General features: G+C 36.0%; 1 protein-coding gene across 1 annotated transcript in view; it reads left to right on the top strand.

The window, feature by feature from the left end:
* CNTN5 (contactin 5) overlaps nucleotides 1-21,420 on the top strand; it is a 642,146-nt gene that overhangs the window by 449,395 nt on the left and 171,331 nt on the right. Inside the window, exons 11-12 of the mRNA XM_069553671.2 lie at nucleotides 1,000-1,127; nucleotides 3,407-3,582. Coding sequence (XP_069409772.2) covers nucleotides 1,000-1,127; nucleotides 3,407-3,582 — 304 coding nt within the window. The remainder of the gene's footprint in view (nucleotides 1-999; nucleotides 1,128-3,406; nucleotides 3,583-21,420) is intronic.

The raw sequence follows: 21,420 nt of genomic DNA, 5'->3' as shown, positions 1-21,420 counted from the left end.
AATTCTTTTCAGAACCAGGAGAATCCAATTTTAGAATTTTAAGTTCGGTAAGCACTTCGGTTTTCTAGCAAAAGTAGCACAGACTCCTTTCCTAAAAGAAGGCAGTCTAAATTCTAGTGGCATATCAAGTAAATCACAACAGCCATCTCTGCTATGCCTGAGGTTGCTTCAGTAGGCTGATGCACTGGTGAAATAACAGATTATATTTCAGGAGCATACAAGGGAGAAAAGGACAAAAATTCTAATTAAGTCTGAAATCTGTATATTTCTGGAATGATGAATACACAGGAGAATACGGTAATCCTGAATGTCAATCTCATTTTCACTAAACTTCTAAAATTTTTAATAATGCTCTAATTTCTCACCTTCATATAAGACTCAAGGTCCATTTATAATAAAGGTCTCAAAAGAGCCCAAATGCAAACTTAGATATCACGTTTTTCTGTTTGAAAAGTGCAGTGTGAGCAGTCCAGGTTCCAGGATTCAGGTTTCATTGTCACGCCCTTGCTACACAGGTTGCACTGCAGAGAAACCACCATAAATCATCTCAAGGCTGTATACAATTAATTTTATGTTCTGTGCTTGTCCTCCTCTATGTTTTATGCTATTTCTTTTTATATTTGATTTTTGAGGTCATTCTTGGTTTGAGGTGAAATACCTCAAGCTTAATATTAAAATATCACTGGGTGTTATTATAGTATGTTTTAATAACCAAATTCAGGGTCACCTTTTTTTCCCCAAGTTTTAAAATGAATGTCATAAGTGTGTCCAAAGAAAACCTGTAACCCTTTTGACTATAAGAAGGTATTATGTGGGTTTACTATATAATTTTTTGAAGGGTAAAATATTTCTACTCTCGCTGCATGTTTTCACAATGATCTTTATCTTATTTATTATTACCTTGGAAGTGGTTTCAGACTTCATCGGAGTTTCTTACCACTTAGATGATTTTCAGTAAAGTGGGGAAAAAAAAAAAACCCTCTTTTTAATGATTTTCAGAATAGCTATTCTTCCAGACGGGAGTCTCCGGATCCTAAATGCTTCTAAATCAGATGAGGGAAAGTACGTTTGCCGAGGGGAAAATGTCTTTGGCTCTGCTGAAATCACAGCTACAGTATCTGTAAAAGGTAAGAAAATGTGGTGAATTTTCTATAAGCGTAGTTTCATGGCCTTATCCGAAAGCGAATAAATGTAACATGCATATATGTGTGTTTGCTGGTATATGTGTGCATGCTTCTGTTGATGAAATATAATTGCACATAAAGGACAAACACAGTCAAAGTGTCCCTTTCCATTATTTAAGGGACTGTGAAGAAAGGAACATATTATTGGTAGAAATTTAAGTATTTCACTTTGAACAAAATACATGGGAGAGTAAAGAAAGCTTTCTGAAGTTTTACTTGGTATCTCAAGAATTTAAAGTATGCCAACAGAATAAAAATATTTTCCTCAACCAAGATTAATTTTAGCATCAATCAGTAATCCTGCTTTGTTACCACTTCAACTGGGAATTTGGGGCAAAACAGAGAAGCAGAAAGATATATGAACATGTGGTGTTGGAATATGCATCAGATGAAGCAACACCAGAGCTACTCTTTGATGTCGACATCAGTGGAATTTTTATACACTGTCATTTTTTTAGTATTATAAATGTTACTGCTTAAATGTTTCTGTTAGTTTTCTAGTTCTAAAGTGAACTAGATTTCAAATCTAGAACCTTCTTTTGAGACTTCTTGTCAAGTTATAAGAAAATCTCCTGTCTTAAACACTCTCTTCATTTGGCAAAGGAATGCTTTTCACAACAAAGTATATCACTCGGTTTTTTCCATTTGTGCATGTAGTATACAGTGAATCATACTTTGGCCACAAAAATATAAAATGTTAATTTTTCTCTTTCTTTAGAAATAGAAATGCAATTAAAATAGCCAACACTCTGATATTTTAGAAAAGAGGCAAACATCCACGGAAGAAAGGAATATAATTTTTAAAATGTCTTCACTTGAAGCATGCATTACTGGAACATAACTCAGTCTTTGAGTTTGAGTCTCATTCTTAGTGTGTGTTAAATAATCTTTTCCATAGTGAGGCAAGGCAGAATTCACAGACTTTTTCATTTAATAATAGCAACAATGCTTTCTGTTAATCATGAGTTAACTGGAATGTTTAGTTACTCAGAACATTCCAGTTGTCACAAAGTTTAAACTGCAGTATGCTGTGATTATCTGTCTTCTCTGATGAAGCCAGAATTTAGAATGCCACACAAAATATCTGAGTTCCAGAATGTTAATATTTACAGTGACATTCCTTTTCTGGAGTCACTCTTTCCTCTCAAAGACTGCTTAGAAGGAACTTATCAATGGTTAACAATGGTGCTTCATCAGACTATGCTATTGCAAATAATAGAGCTGGAAAAGGAAAATTAGGCTAATTTTTAGTCATTTGTGCCAGGCTTCTTGAGTCATGTACAATCAGGAATCTAATTAGGAAAAAAGAAAAAAATCAAAATCCTGTCCGCATCATCCCCCTACTTATTCAAATATATATATATATATATATATATAAATAATATTGCATGTATTTGATCATTAGCTTAAATATCCCTTAGATGTACATTTGGTATTTAGCATTTATTGGCTTAAAGTTGCTCTACATCCAGTAAAAATATATCTATCTTTTAAAAACTAAAGTTTTTTAAAAAAAATTCTACTCACCATTTTGCCTTTGTTTAGATCTCAGTCAAAGCAGCTATCGGAGGTGATAGTTTATAATCAGCCAGAGGTGCCTCTTCTGTCCTCTACTTCCAAGAAGGTTTTGTAAACTATAAAGCAAATACAAGGTGGTGCAGTAGCAGTAGTAGTATAGTTTCGTCTTTGTTAAGATAGTAATTTGAAGGGAGGTTCTTCCTATACCCCTTAAAGAAGTCAACTTGCTTGAATTATTCTTCCTTTGATGTGAGGCGTTTTTTTTTTTTTGTTTTCGTTTTTTAGTGTAAAAATCCTTTCCGTACTTGATGATCCTTGAAGGTGGACAGAGAAGCTACAGTCTTTTTTCTAATACTTCTATCCTTCCAGGATGCCAAATGCTGTTTGTAGTTGTATAGTTTTCCCTCTTTTTCATCCAAGCTGACTTGTTAATAGGAATAGTGACTTTTTTTTTTAAGTATATAGCTCAACAGTTTTTTTTTTAATAGTGACTTTTAAATCATCAGTTCCCTACAAATAAATACCTAGCAAAATACTCTAAATACAATAAAAGATATTTCAATTAATAATAGTATATTAAAAGATACATACCTGGAGCAACTATATTACTTAGATTCCTTGTTTAATTTTTCTCTATTATTTAAAATACAGAATGCAGGGGAAAACTATGTGCTATGCTAATTAGTGTATTTTTATTTTTATAGAACCTACAAGAATAGAGCTTACTCCTAAAAAAACAGAGTTAACAGTGGGAGAAAGCATTGTCCTTAATTGCAAAGCAATTCACGATCCTAGTTTGGATGTCACTTTCTACTGGACACTAAAAGGACAGCCTATCGATTTCGAAAAGGAAGGTGGACATTTTGAAAGCATCAGGGCCGTAAGTTAATACAATTTTGTTCTTTGAATAATAATACTTTTAGAAATTTAGAATCAAATGTAAAAATTTTCTTATTGATGAAATGTTTAGGAAAAAGTTCAAATTACTTCATTTCATTATTCTCTGTTATGTGAAACTGAAAGTAATACTTATTTAAAACTTCCCAGTAAGAAATTGGAAATACTTCATTATGCAAATTTGGTTTCTTTCCAACTTGTATTCTTTTGATTAGTACTGTCCATATTTACACCTTACTTCTCAAATGTTATGTAGCTACATCAGCTGACTAGTATTATTTAAAGCATTCTTAGTAATTATGATGCAATGAATAAGTGAAATAAGCATACTTGTACTTGAAGAAATAGTAATGCTTGGAGATTCTTTAATCTCTCACAAACTACAGAATTTAAACTTGCAACCCAAAGTCAGAAATGCTGTAGCCTTAGATAAACATTCACAGACATGCTCATTTCTCAACTGCCAAATCTTTTCCTGTAATATCTTCTATTATATATCTACTAAATGGAGTAAGAAATCTTTTCAACCAAATCCTATAGTACCATCACAGTGTCTTAACTCAACAGAGAACTGGAAAAAAATCTTTTCCCCACTCTGGCTTGTTTAAGACACAAAAGAGTGACACAAGCGGAGAGAAAGATGATGGGACTAGAGTGGCAGAGAGACTCCGGCTGCAATATCCCTTCAATATCGGCAGAAGAGATGGATCCAAATACAATTTACGCCTACAAATCCAATTTAAAATGCTGCCACATGCTTATTAATACCAGTTTATCCTGCTCTAAACACTGTAGGAAGCACTGAAAAGCCACAGCTCTGGTGAGCCCAAACATAAAAAACTCAGTTTGGATTGAATTTTATTTTAAAGGTAATGAGATACAGTGGGGAAAGTCCTAGACCCAAAGTCAGGAATTTTCTGGATCAAGTTCCAGCTCAATCCTTAATCAGCTATGTAACACAGATCCAGTCACTTGACCTGCCTGGGCATTGATCACATAGAGAACTGAAGTGAGGCAGTTGGGCCAGATAATTTCTAAGACCCACTCTCACTCTAGAATTTGATAAATTTACATTAAGAGAATAGTAAGAATGAACTTTATTGCATTTTTCAATGTAAACAAAAGTAAACATTTTCTTCTAACTTATTCTTTTCTTCCTGATTTATTTTTAAATAATGAGAGAGACTGCATAAATAAGAAATAATTACCAACTGTATTATTCACATTTCATTAAGTAAATTAATTTTAATTAGCAATGGTTATGTTATATACAAAATTTATCGATCATGTTAAACTCATTTCCCTCAAATTTGTGATTTCCATTTACCTTGAGTTGATCATTTCTTCAAGACTGTGAACAAATTTTATGCTATGAATGTCATAAAATGAAACCAGAAAAATATGACATTAAAATGTTACATTTGAAAACAACAAATACTTCGACAAAAATATACTTTCTAAGGATTTTCTGTAAACATTTATTTTGAGTGATCAGACACAAAAATATGTCTAAAATGAATTTTCACTTCATAGAAGCAGGTGCTTTCTTTATTTTAAAATATCAATCAATAAATGGTCTTGGTACAATTATGTGAATTCTTATTTTTCTCTCTCAGATATCCACGTTAGTTTCATGTCCAGTCATTGTATCAATAAATACCTTTAATCCTTTTCATAGGTTTGCAATTAATAACACCTGCTCTATCTCTCTTTGTACATATATTGTTCTTGCCCTTGAGAAGTACAAAATTGACTTGCTGCTCCATGTACACTCATATTGCTTTAAGCCATTATAAATTAGTCTCAGTTTGTAGACAGGGATAATAAACTATAGAACAGAAGAATAGAGGAAGTTATTATATTGAGAAGAAGGAAAAATATTTAGCTTTAAGATCATCTAGGATTAATCACTTTAGTACATTAAGAAAAAAAGATAATAGAATTTTTTTTTTTTTTTTACTTTCTAAAGTATTTAGAAGCTTCAAAACGGCAAGGTCTAAAAGAAATAGTCTATTCCCCTTTTCTGAATATCCTCAAAGACTGGGTCCTGGCTGGCTTTAAGGACATACCTGAGAGAGAATCTGATTTTGTGACTTTGAAAGTCAGAGGGAAAAAGAAAAGCATTCTTTTTCCATCCTGCCTTTCTCCTTGTGAAATAATACATCTGAGAAATAACATGTTTCAAAAGGAGGGATGAAAGAGTTATAAAGAAGCAAGATTTGGGAAGGCCTCTGAACGTGTCGTGGAGAAGGCAATGGCACTCCACTCTAGTCCTCTTGCCTGGAAAATCCCATGGATGGAGGAGCCTGGTAGTCTGCAGTCAGACATGACTGAGCAACTTCACTTCCACTTTTCACTTTCAAGCACTGGAGAAGGAAATGGCAACCCATTCCAGTGTTCTTGCCTGAAGAATCCCAGGGACAGGGGATCCTGGTGGGCTGCTGTCTCTGGGGTCACACAGAGTCAGACACGACTGAAGTGACTTAGCAGCAGCAGCTGAACATGTGGAAACCTTCTGTTTGAGAAGTCAGCTGAAGGCTCTGGGACAAGAGGGCAGGCCAGGGCTCAGAGGAAAGACTGGTGGGGTGGTCTGTGGCTTGCTTGTGTGTCGGAAGAGAGCCACTAAGGAGATCTTAAGGATCTAGGTTGGCCCAGCAGAGTAGGAAGTCCAGCAGGATTTGGGCTTTAGGCAGGAAAAGAGTATGCCTTTGCAGAAGTCTCTACATCAACTGCCCTGGGCTAACCCACCACTGGGTGATTGAATGAGGATGAATCAGAAGAGAAAGGGGGAGATAGGTGTATTTTTAAGCACATTAACACTGCATAGTGTCAGATGAATCAACCAATCTTTGAAAAAACAAAAAGATACCAATTGTGTTGATATTTTTCCATTTTCTAATGCCAAAATACAGCTTCACGAAGCTCTCTACTTTTCAACCAGTTACAGTGATGTCTTTTATACACAGCCACTGGTTTGCAGACAAAGGTCTATGTAGAATTTTACGTGTAGCTTTTATAACTTGCATAGGCAAGGTATAATTATGTTTTAAATAAACTAGTGCATTTGAAGTGCATTTCAAGAGAGTGAATAAATAAACATATCATCACATCAGGTTAAAAGAATAATAGCTATTGCTTTGAAATCTACAACGAAAATGATTCTATTTCTCTTGCCTCTTTACTTTGGCCATGTTTTACAAACCCAGCAATTTGACTGATTTTTGGAGTGAATCCATTACTGAAGCCTTTGTTGAAAGGGTCAAAACTAAATCAATTAGTCTGTAAACATTTGATCCAATTCACCCAAATCACATTTTGTCAATGATACGAGCTAACCGAAGGTGGCAAATTAGTGAGGCTATTCTTAAGGTTCACTTTAGATTCAATTTTACAAGCTAAGTGCTATGGGGGATCCAAGCTAAAAGACATGGCCCTTCTCCCCTAAAAGAACACAGTTTAAGGGGACAGGCAGCTAGAAATCTTCTATCAGAGTGCTGTCACTGAGGGGCTCTACCTACTGCTGGCAGGAGAACTTGGTACTCTAACTGGATCTGGACTGTTAAGATTTTGCCAAGAGGTTATGAGGAGAAACTGCATTTTAGACCGAGCGAGCGGGTGAAGCAAAGACAAAGCAGAGAGCTCAGAGCACCTCTCAGGAAGAGTGAGGAACCATAGCCCTTTAGGTATAGTGAGGATGCAAAATAGAGGATAAGGTGATCTTTGTTGGATGCGTTTAAAGGCGAACAGCAGAGTCCTCATTGCTAAACACTGACTTTCAAGCCATGGAATCTGGATTGTATTTGGAATACAGCAGGGAGCCCTGTGACTCAGATTTGTTCTTTAGGAAGATAATTCTGACAGCCTTGTGGAGCAGGGGTTGAATAGCTTGCTGACTTTACATTCATTCCAAGCAGGTTAAACAGAGGTTGGGGCTTGCCAGGTGCAGTGGTAAAAAATCTGCCTGCTAGTGAAGGAGACACAGGAGACACAGGTTTTTTGATCCCTGGGTCAGGAAGATCCCCTGGAGAAGGAAATGACAACCCGCTCCAGTATTCTTGCCCGGGAAATCCCATGGACAGAGGAGCCTGGTGGGCTACAGTTCACAGGGTCACAAAGAGTCTTACGTGACTGAGCGTACACACACACACACACACACACACACACATACACACACACACACACAGAGGTTCCATTATAAGCAACTGCCTCAAATAACCACTCAGTTATCAAATAAAGCATTTGCAACTGTGCTTTGACACAATTGTGTTTTGAAACAGTTGTCCATGTTGGCTAGAGGTCTTAGAGACTCTCTTAATGGTCTCATGGTGTCTCAACAGCACCTAAACATGGTCATTTGACTCCAAACCCATAATCTTAATGGAGAACTGTGCTGGCACATTGTTTTTCAGAGACTTGAAATTCCTAATTATTCATTCAAGATGTAAGCAAGTTTTAATCTTTACAATGCATAAAGATCATTTGCACTGAATATCATGGAAGCCTGTAATTTTGCTCTTTTAGGGACAGAGGAAAAAAGCCAAATATTTGTGATCAGGAAGGCTGGCCAAAGAATTTGCTTTTTCATTGTGAACTCTCTAAATGTGATAAACTGCAACAAAATGGGCAACCAAATCAAAGTGCACTATTTGAATGGTCCTTTGTATTTACTCGGTGCTCTGATTATAACAATATACTCAGGAAAGCAAACTAGGGATGGGATGTTCAATCCCATTTTTAAATGAGGAAACAGAAGCATAAGACTTTTCCAGGCCACATGAATACTAAATTGCGTTAACAATATTAAATACGCTATGATCTTTAAAATGCATTATGCTGATTCTCAGCATTTACCCTTTCCACATTCATTGACCTCCTCATGTTCAGCCTTTGTCTATAAACTGTGGGAAATAAAAATAAAAGAAAGATTTTGTTCTGGTCCCTATTAAATGTTAAAACGACATAGAAAATAAAGTAACTCAAAAAATATGCCATAAGAAAGCAATTACTCTTTCTTAAATTACAGTCAAATATTTTTTGAGACCATAAAGGAGATTAATGTGAATTTTTTAAATCATTGTAGAGAAAAGTGAAGAAAGGAATTAATTTAGCACCTACTATATGTTAAGCATTCAACTTTATTTATATGTATATATATAAACAGTGAGTTAAACCAACCAAGCCTATATATGTATAGGCTTCCCAGGAGGCACAGTGGTAAACAATCCACCTGCCAATTCAGGAGACCCAAGAGATGTTTGGGCTTGATCCCTGGATCAGGAAGATCCCGTGGAATAGGAAATGGCAACCCACTTCAGTATTCTTGCCTGGAAAATTCCATGGACAGAAGAGCCTGGTGGACTGTAGTTCATAGAGTCGCAAAGAGTAGGACATGACTGAGCACGCATGCACACATTAATGCATTTTATGTGTGAAAGTGAAAGTCACTCAGTCATGTCAGCCTCTTTGAGACCCCACGGACTATACAGGTCATGGACTTCTCCAGGCCAGAATACTAGGGCAGGTAGTGTTTTCCTTCTCCAAGGGATCTTCCCAACCCAGGGATTGAACCCAGGTCTCCAGCATTTCAGGCAGATTCTTTAGAGGCTGAGTCATCAGGGAAGTCCAAGAAAACTGCGGTGGTTAGCCTATCCATTCTCCAGCGAATCTTCCCCACCCAGAAATCGAACCAGGGTCTCCTGCATTGCAGGAGGATTCTTTACCAGCATATATGTATTCTTTACCAATACATACCAGTGTATGTATTGTGTATATACACGCAATAACTCATCAATTCCTCATAACAATTGTATAAATATTACTTGGGAAGAAGGTGCCTTCTGACCTTGACCTCAGAGGATGATTCACATTAGGATAAGGAAAAGTAGAAAGAGAAAGACAATCTTAGGTGGGAAAAGATATTGTATCTCAAGGTTACAAGGGATTCTGGGAATTACTGAGTTTGTCCTAGGTTGATATATGGATTCTCCATCACTATCATCAGTATTCACTGCAATCCCTTTAGTGATGAAGAACTCACTCCTCTGAAGTAGTCCATTCCATACCAACCAGATCTGAATGTCAGAAAATTGGAAAGTAAGAGTGATTATGATAATCTGTATGGCACACATAGGAGTCATAAGGTAATATGCCTGCTTCATATCCCTGGTGTTTGTGGAGTATTAGGTAGGGAAAGTGGGCCAGAATATAAACTCCTTTTTTACCTGAGGATTTTTCATTAGCTGAAAGTCCTAACCTATGCCGGTCTTCTTATTATGGTTACTTTTGTTCCTAGTTTATCTTCTTAGGAATTAACCCCTATTTCCTGAGGAGTAAAAGTCTCAGAATAGAAAACAGTAAGTACTCGACTGGCACCATTCTCTTTCCTGATGGATAAATATAAAAATGAATGAAATCACTGGATATGCTTCCAAGGTTTACTCATGCACAAAGCTGTTAGGACTGAGAGAGCATCTGCTGCATCTGCTTCTTCAGCATGTTAGCAGGTTAAGTCTTGAAGGCAGTTCATAACTAATCAGAAAGTGTATGAAAGGCAGAGGGTCAACAAAGTCTCACGTTCTCTGGCTCATTCTGCTCACTAGTAATATTCAAACTTCCAAGTAGTATGGCCTCCTAGACGCTTAGCCCTACCCCTGCCTACCTGGAAAAGGGCTTGTTCTCCCTAATCACTCGGTTTCTTGCCTCCTGGATCTTTGTCTTGCTCTGAATCCTGATAATTCACCAGGCTTCTGTACTGTGGTAGCTCAGCTGGTAAAAAAAATCTGCCTGCAATGCAGGAGACCCTGGTTTGGTTCCTGGGTCAGGAAGATCCCCTGGAGAAGGGCCTGACAACCCACTCCAGTATTCTGGCCTGGAGAATCCCCATGGACAGAGGAGCCTGGTGGGCTCCAGTCTACGGGGTTGCAAAGAGTCAGACACGACTGACTAAGAACAGAACACAGCACAGCTGTACTCTGTTGTGATCATTTGACTGCTACACGTTTACTTTCCAGCAGTTCCTCCCAGTCATTCACCTAATTTAACAAAAGAAATCACACTGTCATATTAATAGGACAGGACAGAGTAATAACTGACCAAAGCTTGAGGCTAAAAAGAAGAGAGGTTACACTCAAAAGCCCTACAATTTTCAGGTCATTCCAGAAAGTATACCACATCCATGCTCCCTTTTTGTCTATATTAGAGAATATGCCTCCACCCACTCTCTTCTCAAAGTAGTAGTATTCCCCTTGGCGAAAAAAAGAAGGCACAGGCTTCACTTTGTTCATTTAAAGGTAGTCTACCAAAACTTATCTTCTGGGTATGGTATTATGGTGACCAGACAGAGCTTTTTGTTCAGTTAAAGCCTCCATTTTTGATAGCAGCTTTGCATAGTATTATGGATAATGCAAAAGTTACCAGTTTCTCTGCAGTGTGTTTTAGTGCAGAAATATAGGTTTGCCTTTTTCTGTTTGTTTTTTGAAAGAGAGAGAGGGAAAATAAAGCTTCTTGTAGAGAAAGGCAATTTTAGTGTTGGCCATGCTGAGAAAAATCAGATCAATAGTCTCTGATCACAGAGAGGATAAAAGCACCATACTTCCCAGAGATTGTCATCAGAGCCAACCGAAATATTTCAGGTTATTGGCTCGGGAAAAGTTGGCAGTGAGAAATAGAAAACACTCCTTTACCTCTTAACACAATTTGCTTTCGCAGATTGTAGTGAGGTGAAATTCACTCAGTCATGTGGGATTCTTTGCGACCCAATGGACTACATAGTCCATGGAATTCTCCAGGCCAGAACACTGGAGTGGGTAGTGTTTCCCTTCTCCAGGGAACCTTGTCAACCCAGGGATCAAACCCAGGTCTCCCTCATTGCAGGCGGATTCTTTACCAGCTGAGCCACAAGGGAAGGCCGAGAATACTGGAGTGGGTAGCCTATCCCTTCTCCAACAGATATTTCCGACCCAGGGTTCCTAGATTGTAAACTCCATATATTAAATATGCTTTAGCTCACTAACTCCTGAAATTAAGTGTTTACAATATGGAGTCTAGGACTCCATATTGTTCCCTTTGGAAGTTTTGTTTCTTTCCAAAATTATTTTTCCATGTCATGCAAATATTAGCTCAGTCTAGATTTCTAAAATGCTGCATTCCTCTCGGGTTTTGGTTTTTTTTTTTTAACTCAATCAAAGAAAAATTTAATCCTGAATGAAGTGCCTCTGTCTTTGGCAATGTGATCATTGGTAGGCCCCAGGAAGTTTTTCAACCATTGTGATTGTAGCCTTCACCCAAAGCCTGATGTATTTCAGTTGTGTTTATTAAGCCAAATTCTTACCAAATTCTAAGTCATTTTCAATAGTGAATTACTTCCTTAGAATTATTAAATGTCTTTCTAATATGTGTAACAAACTTCTAATATAAATTTTCATGCAAAATAAGCCTCCAAATATTTTGAGTTTCAGTTCAGAATTTCCATTGCGTTCATTCATTATTACTCTAAATTTCTGTTAGTTACCCTGTAATTGTGCATGGAAGAATAACCAATGGATCTTGACTCTAGAACATCTTCCTTGTCCTAATCTGACAGAAACTTTTTTAAAAATTTATTTATTTATTTATAAATTTATTCATTTTATGAGACACCAAAAATCTTTATTAATTGTATGTGTACTAATCAGTTTAGAATGAATAAATAAATTAGTAAACTATCAAATGTTCAAATCAAGTTACTAAAATGATTGCCTAAATTATCATCAGAACCTAATACTCATCTTTTCTCAATGCTCTAATTTCGCACATAATCAGTGTTTGCTTTTATTCTTAAAAGGCCACTATTTAAATCCTGATAATTTTCAAAAATACCTCTCTCTCCTTCCTGTTTTCTTGCATTCCTTTCCCATTCATTATTTGCATTGATCCATGTGCTGGTTCAAGTAAATTGGCTTAGGAAGGATAACTAATTGTGTCAACTGACTTGAGGATACCAGAGGCCATTGTCATAGATGTTATGGAGTGTTGCTCAGATTCCCCTTTCAAGACTGTGGCACTCTTTCCCTAAGCCAAAGAATGCGACTCCCGCTCTGGGAATGGCCATCCAGTCAAAGAGAGCTTTCTGGCCCTGATTATGCCCCTCCTCCAGCCCATAACCAAGGGTAGGGGTGATGAATGCATGTGCATGATGTGTGCTAAGTTGCTTCTTTCTGTGACTGTATAGACTGTAACCTGCCAGACTCCATGGTCCATGGAATTCTCTAGGCAAGAACACTGGAAAAGGTTTCCATGCACTCCTCCAGGGAATCTTCCCAACCCAGGAATGGAACCCTCATTTCTTAAGTCTCTTGCTTTGTCAGGTAGATTCTTTACCACTAGTGCCACCTGGGAAGTCTGATGAATGTATCAGTGAAAGTCTCTCTGTTGTGTCCGACTCTTTGCATCCCCATGGACCATACAGCCCATGGAATTCTCCAGAATACAGGAGTAGGCAGCCTTTCCCTTCTTCGGGGAATCTTCCCAACCCAGGAACCCAGGTCTCCTGCATTGCAGGTGGATTCTTTACTAGCTGAACACACAGGGAAGCCCAAGAATACTGTCTCCTGCCTTGCAGGCGGATTCTTTTCCAACTGAGCTCTCAGGGAAGCCCTGATGAATGCATAGGGATGCTTAAAAAGGCCAAGACTCTTGCCTCAAAGGAGGACAAATCTGAAGGGTCTCTCAGCTACAGAGCTCTTGTGGAATAAGCTGAGTCCTTTATCATGACTGTTTCACAATTAAACGTCCCCTCTGCACAATTCTGCTTTCTTCATGTTACCCATATGGCATTCCCCAATGGAGTCTCCATCTCAGAGTCTGCTTCTCTGAAACCCTGACCAGGGTTCAACCTAACACACTCAAAGCAAGGGAGTAATAGTAAAAAGTAATAATGCTAATTTTTGTCCATTGAAGGCTTATTAAATAACTGACATCATGCTAAATTTTTCAAGTGTTATTTCTCTTACTTCCTACAAATATCCTATGATTCAGAGATTGGTTTTGTTTTCATTTGGTGTTTGACACAAAGAAAGAAATAAATTCAGAAAGATAAATAGCTTTTTCAAATTTAAACAAGTGTTATATAGGAGAGATATTATTCAAACTAATTTTGAACTGTAATATCACACTGTCTCTCAAAATATTTGGTCAAACCTAGAGCATATCTATAACTATTTGGGGAGACAAAATTTTAAATTTCCTTTTTTATCTCTGAATTCAATGTTAAATTATATCATCTTGTGAATAATATAGATGAATATACTTCACCCATTTTATAATTCATCTTTAGATATATTCATCTAAAGTCACTCACTCTTATAAAGTTTTTTATTATATTTACAATATACAAGTTCTTTTTCCTAATATTTGCAAATTTTACTATTATGAGCAATTTTCTGGCCCTTTGCCAAAAATTTGCTTCTTTTGTATAATGTAAAGGCAATCCTACCAGCCAGACTCTTCAACATTTAATCATTTCAGAATAAATTTGAAACGGCTTTATTATCTGATTAAGACCTAAGTTAAAATATATAAATAAACTTTTATACCATTAAGATATAAAATGCCCTTCCTATCTCATGTGTTTTATTTCATTTGATTCCCATAATATTGTGAGGCCGATGAATTATAAATAGATGAAGAAACTGAGCCCCAGGAAGGAAGAGGGGTTTAAGTCCCTCACTACGGAGGTTCTGAGAATCCAGGAACATGGAGGGCACAGCCCCTATTGCTATTTAAGCTTCTTTGAGCTGAACGCTTCATTGCCATGGAATCTAAATCTGGCTTTATGAGCAAAGATATAAAGAGCACAAACTAGCTGTAATTCTTCACTGTAGCATTTTGAAAATTAAGGACAGGAAGAGATTGTGTTTTTTCTTCTCAAGAGAAAATTCTACCTCTCCTAAAGAGGTAGGATTCTTCCTCTTTAGCTGGTCAGCTCTGCCTATTTTTATCTTAGTTAGTTGATCACTATTAAAACATTAAAATCGTATGTTCTGTAAGATCAAAGCACCGCATTTGTTGCGAAAAAAATTTTCCGTAAACTTTACTGAGAGTGAATCTAAAAACATCTGAAAATATCCTACACTGGCTTCTCCAGATGCTCTGCGGGTGTGTTTCCCGTTAATTAACGCTCACTTCTCTGACTGCTGTAACTGTTTCATTTTATAGTTTGAACCCTTTTTTATCAACTTCCCATTTTAATCTTTTGAAAATACTCTCAAAATGAGTATGAGATGCAGTATATTCTATTCTTTTGCTGCTGAAGATCAGGCAAAGAGTATACAACATAAATTCCACATTTGAGACAGTTTAAATCATTTGTTATTACTAAGTTAGTTACAGAATGGTTGGTTTCATGTAAATTTTTTTTTGCCACAAAAATCCAGTTTTCAAGTCATAGACTCAATAGGGATTGAGAGTCTTCCCCCTTTCTCACCCCCCGGCGCTTCCAGTTCTTCTATGATAACTTTTCCATTCCTCTGCCAGAGCAAGTAACAAAATCTACTGTAAATGTTGCTTGATTCTTTCATTCTAGCCTTTACATTTCTGCAAGTTCAGAGGATGTTTATTTTCTGGACTCACACAGTAACTGTGAACATTCAAAACTAAATAAACATCTGTGAAGTTGATAAAGGAATCAGTGAAGGTAGGAATATATGAATCAAAAACTAGCCATTTAGACTAGACTGACTAGGTTTTAAAAAATTGACTGTAACATCTATCTAGAAACCATTTTTTTTTACTTTTTTTAACCAAGAACATTTTCTAACTTCTATTATAAAAATAAGAAATGCCAGCGATCAATAGTTTTGTTTTGCTTCATATGAACATCTAAATATCTTTGATATTGTGCTGAGAGTAATTGTTTTCTCTGGAAATAATAATCACAGGAGTTCTTAATAAAGCAGAAATACATGTGGATTCTAGTTATCTTTTTGAAGCAATGCTCACATGCTTTATAGATTTTTTTTGTTATTTTAAAAAGAATGTCCTATACAGATGTAGTATCCAGGGGCTATAATTTAACCTACAGAGTGATGAAATGCATAGTACAATAAGGCCCTCAATACTAGAACTGTTACCTTGTTGAAATAATATATAACAAAAGATTATTCCTTTCAGTTTCTGAAAAGCTTGATAAATAAAAGGCTGTCTTTATACCCTTAATACCACATAAGGTTTAGGATTTTTATAAGCAAACATGGTTCAGTGTTTCATTTTGAAATACTATTGATATGTAAGTATTGTGTTTTCAACTGACTATTATTTCTCAAAGTAATTTTCAAAAAGATGGGTTTTTGAGAGGCCATTATTTTCAAGATGTCTTTGAAATTCTACCTTTATTTCACAATTTCTTTCTGCATCTGTTTTGTATTAAGTACTAAAGAGTGCATAAGTGTTATGATATGTTTAGCTTTCAGTTTTTCAAAATCCTGCAGTTTCTCTCATGGACTAATTTCATCATATTACAATATAAAACTGAATCTTAGGAGTCTAGAATTAATAACTCAATAGGTTACCTCTCAAAGATGTTTCTTCTCTTAAAAAAGGAGAAAGAGGACTTTAAAAAAGAAAACTATTGAGCTGTTATAATATCATTCACTTTCTTTCTTCATCTGGTATGCCTTATAAAAGGTCAACTTAGAGAATTTGGAAAGCATAGCATCATCGTCTTTAAGGAATAATTGATGGCTTTCTAGAATATTTATCAGTTTATAACAGATGAATTCTGAATTTATCTCAGATCCACAAAGATGTACTGAACACCTATATGTTAGCTACCTGCCCAGGAACTGAGGACTCTTTAGCAGTTTTATGAATACAATTGAGGGGACTGCCTTTGGGGAGCTTAAAGTCTTACGGAGAAACAAACATATAAACCAACATGTAGCAAGAGCACTGCAAGAGGTATGTTCAAGGAAGGCAGTCCAAGTAACACATCATCCAAACGGTGGAAGAAGGGAAGACTTCCTAAACCAAATAACACGTAAGCCTATGCCTAAAGGAGAAAAAGAGTATTTCAGGCAAAACAAGGAGAGGACATAGAAAGGTGGAAGACAGTAGGGTAGAGACTAAGGACAAAGAAAATATGAAAGACAAAAGCCTACCAAATTCCAATACTGTTGTGATCTCATAGTCATAGCAAACCTCATCTAATATATTACGATCAGATTATCTTTTAAAGAAAGCTTTTTATATTGTCTATGAAAGTTACACAGATGGCTAAGATCTTTGGCTTCAATTATAGCATGTCACACATCCTTAGCCAAATTAAAGATACTAGATATTTTCAAATTAAATCCAGGTATAAATTGTTGCTTAGCATAGATATATGTGCTTCACATAAATTTACATGTTGCTAGAAGCTCTCCTTGGAGTACATAAAAAAGAAATTAACTATTATAGTGTTAGGATTCAATATTAAGGGTCATTGAGATAAAATCCTGAGAGACATGAAATAGTTTTTGTCAGAAGATTGCTTCTTATTCTAGAAGCATCTGCAAGAATACAGTGTAGTTTAAAAAGGCAGGGGCCTTTCTTCTGCATTTTTTTTCCTTTATTATATTATATATTTTTGGAAAAAAAAAGTAATTGTACTTATTTTGCTAACTGTTGCCAGCATTTGGCATCATGCCTGGTAGATAAAATATTTGCTAAATTATTTATTCTGTTCAGTTCAGTTCAGTCACTCAGTCATGTCCAACTCTTTGTGACCCCATGGACTGCAGCACGCCAGGCTTTCCTGTCCATGACCAACTCCTGGAGTTAAACTCATGTCCATCGAGTCGGTGATGCCATCCAACCATCTCATCCTCTGTCATCCCCTCCTCCTCCTGTCTTCAATCTTTCCCAGCATCAGGGTCTTTTCCAATGGGTCAGTTTTATTTATTACATAAATGGATACTATTTTCTATTCTTACATGTAGTTATTTTCTTATTTAGTTTCTCATCTGCTAAGTTACCACATGAAAAAAGAAATATACCAATATCAGGAAAAATTTTAATACATTTATTCACTTTACACTTGAAGGTTACTTGCAGTGTATATAGCACAATAACAGGACAGGGAATATATGGTTGAATAAAGCATGATATCTCTCTTCTAGAAGTCTTAATCTAGACAGAGTGTGAAATAACTATTGAATGAAATAAGTCCTATAGTATTGAGATGTTATGCTGTTGAGAGGGGAAAAAAAACTGTGGAGGAGAAATTTGAATTCTTAATCAAGTATGTCATTGGGAGAAAAACTTGTTCTAAAAGAATTAATGTTCAGTTGAATTCAACTAAGTTTGCTACTAAAGGATAATCGATTAGCACAAGGTAAGGTAATAACCTTTCAGATAATTTTTAATCCTGCCTTGATTTTAAATCAATGCATTTTTCATTGTACACATTACATGTCTATTAAACCAAAAAAATTAACCATTTTGAAGCAAAATTAGCTAATATAATTTGGAATGCATTAATGGTGAAGATACAACACTGTACTAAAGAGTTCAAGGATTTCATACCAAGAAGCCTACCCAAAACTATAACATACTACAGTTTACCCTTTTTAATTGCTGAGAACCCCACAAATAAATATAGCATGTTTGCAAAATTTGTTTTAAAATGCTTATTAAATATAGTGGTATCATTTCCACTATACCTTCCAGAAATAAAAGTATTTCTGAAGCCTGCATAATAATTGCCATTATCCATCACTTGAGGAATAGTAAGGAAACCTGGAAGTGATATGCTTTGCTCACTGTTCCTATCACATCAACAGTGATTCTAAACAGGCTACTGCAATGTCTCCGGTGTTTGAAATAACTAGCTAGTATGAGAGATGCAAGCATTTGAATGAGAATGTTTCCATATGCCTAAAAGGCAGAAGAAATTAAGGATAATTTTTTCTTAGCCAAGTTTATTTGGGGGGTTTGCTCACATTGTTGTTTTCAACTATGCTTAATCTTATATCAAAATTCTGACTGGAATAATCCATTAGCTTGTTTTATTTTTATATTTTTGACATTGAGATATAAATATCTCAGGATAAAATTTCACAGTTTAAATATCAATGGATACCCCTTGCACATCTATGTTCCTATGAATAACCATAGGAAAAGAATTAAGGAGAAGTAATTCTGAATATATACAGGTTACCATTAAATAATCAGTTTATATATATTTATAAATCATAAATAGTATAATCTATATAAATTAGTTTTTGCTATAAAACAAATCACTAAAACTTAGTGGTTTCAAAGCCATTTATTTTGCTCATGATTCTATGGATTGGCAATTTAGGCTGAACTCAGCTGGAGGTCATCTGCTGATCTTGGAAAGACTTATACATCTGTGTTCAATTGCCAGCCAACTTCAAGGTGCTAATGTGAGGGATCAGCAGACTGTCAGCTGATCAACTACTATGGCAAATGGGCTGTGTGTCTCTCATCATCCATCAAGCTAGCCCAGACTTATTCACATGGAAATCTCAGGGTTCCAAGATGCAAGAGCAGAAGCATCATGATCCCTTAGGTCTAGGCTCAGACTTTGCTCAGTATCATTTCTGTCACTTTCTATTGGTGAAAACAAGTCATACGGCCATATCACACTCAAAGGATGGGGAAACTTCCTGTGGGGAGGAACTGCAAAGCACTGAGGACATTTTTGCCATCTACCTCCACCTGTTCTCCAGCCACAATTTTTTACATTTCTCTAACTTACGGCCCTCATGCAGGACCCATTCTGATTTGTTTCAGTTAGCTTTTGCTACAAAACAAACTCCACAGAATTTATGATCCAATTCTATGGGTCAATAATTTGAGCTGGACGTGTTTGCTTGTTTGTTTGTTTTCTGTTGGTTTTAGTTGGGCTCCTTGATGCATCTGCAGTCAGCTATCAGGTCAGCTAGAAGTTGTTTGGGGAGGCAAAAGCCAGGATGGTTGTGTCTGCTCTAAATGGTCTCTCATCCTACTTCAGGCTCACCAGGCTGTGCTCCGTGGTCGCCACAGGGCTTCAAAACAGCAATCTCCAATGTACACACACGTTGCAATCATCTGTCTGTTCTGTCTTTGCTAATGTCTCATTGACCAATGCGATTCACTTCATGAGGCACAGTGAATGAGTGTGGGAGGGGGCTCCCCAAGGGTATGAATTCAGGAAGGTATGCAAAATGCTGGGTCCATTACTGTACCAATCTACTCCATAGGCTAAACAGTGTCAAATGATCCTTAACCTCAGTTACAGTATTTTTAAGGATAAACTAAGTTAGATTTACCTATCATGTTAAGAAGGGGAAAAAGATCATCTGGGAAAATAATCATTTGCACAACACTAAAACTCAGTATGTGCTCTCACCTGCAACACAGACTGTCTCAACTCCTGACTAAATTAACCTGTCACTGCTTTAACTGATCCCTTTTGTTGGATTCATCAGTTAAAGCACTTGATCTGGTTATTTTTCCATTTTATATGATTTGTGTTCTCTTGTTTTTAATGTTGGGAAAATTTAATCGCTTCACTTTTTAGAAGAAAATTGGCAGCAGTTATAAAGAAAAAAAATTAACAGAGAAATATTTTGAACTAAAATTAATGAATTAATAAGTATTTCAGAAAATAGCATATTCCAAAGACAATTATATAATATTTGCTACTCCATCTGTCTTAACATAATCCATGTTAAATGTCTCTTCCAAATATTGGTTCTACTGATTTCTCTATTTTATACTTGATAGGACCAAAAACAGATATATTTATTTATGAACTGCTGGAAAGAGATGTGGATATATCTAAGCAAACATGAAATATACTGAATATTCTGTATCCAAAATGAAGGTATAGGTTCTTTTAGCCAGCATATACGAGTTGTTTTTCATTAATAAATGGTGGTGTCATTATTTGTATTATCTTTGATTTTGCTGCAGGTTAAACTGTTGGAGAGAATGGCCATATTTATGAAACTGTTCACAATCTAGAATTAAATTAAGAGTTTGATAAAAGCTATGGAAATAGTAGACTGATCTAGAGGCAATAGTAGAGGTGGAAAAACTAGTCCAAATTCATGTCTTCAGCTTCCATATTCAATAATTCTATTTCCTGTGAAATTTATTTGTATTCCTTACTGTGCTTATAGCTGAAGCTTTAGGTGTCATAAAGGAATACAGATTGTAGGATGTGAATGTTTTCTTCAAGTAAACATTAGACTTGAGGATTCAAAAGATTTTAAACTCTGTTTGCTCAGTTGTGTCCAACTCTTTGTGAACCCCTGGACTGTAGCCCACCAGGCTCTTTGGTGCATGGGATTTTTCAAGCAAGAATACTGAGTGGGTTCCCATTTCCTCCTCCGGGGGATCTTTCCAACCCAGAAATTTTAGGAGTTTCTAAAAAGCATTTGACAATAAAAACAAAGGTGAATAAGCTATATTGATTAAGATGTGTAAACTTGACCATTTTAATGAGTATGTCTGTTGAAGCTCTTGGAGTCAAAGGTAAAGGTTTCACTTGTGAACAGCATGGTAGAAAATGAATTTTCCATGAGGTCAACTTTTAGCTGGTAACACCAAAGGATACCATCAAAGTCTTTCAGGAAAGTCTCCAAAAAAATTCTTACCTAGTCTTGATTACAATGTCATTGTATGTAATCAAAAAGACCTGAAAAAACAACTCAAGCATGTGGCTTAACATACCAAAAGATAATTCAAATACAGATTTTATATGGCCTGTATAGAAATCCTATGTGCAGCCAATACATTTAAAGAAATATAATTGAGTATTTCTACATAATTGATACATAATGAAATGTTCTTGACT

This window comes from Ovis canadensis, chromosome 15 (assembly GCF_042477335.2).
Source record: "Ovis canadensis isolate MfBH-ARS-UI-01 breed Bighorn chromosome 15, ARS-UI_OviCan_v2, whole genome shotgun sequence".
NCBI classification, from domain to species: domain Eukaryota; kingdom Metazoa; phylum Chordata; class Mammalia; order Artiodactyla; family Bovidae; genus Ovis; species Ovis canadensis.
The sequence above is the reverse complement of the archived record's forward strand: the minus strand, read 5'-3'. Positions and strand labels throughout refer to the sequence as shown.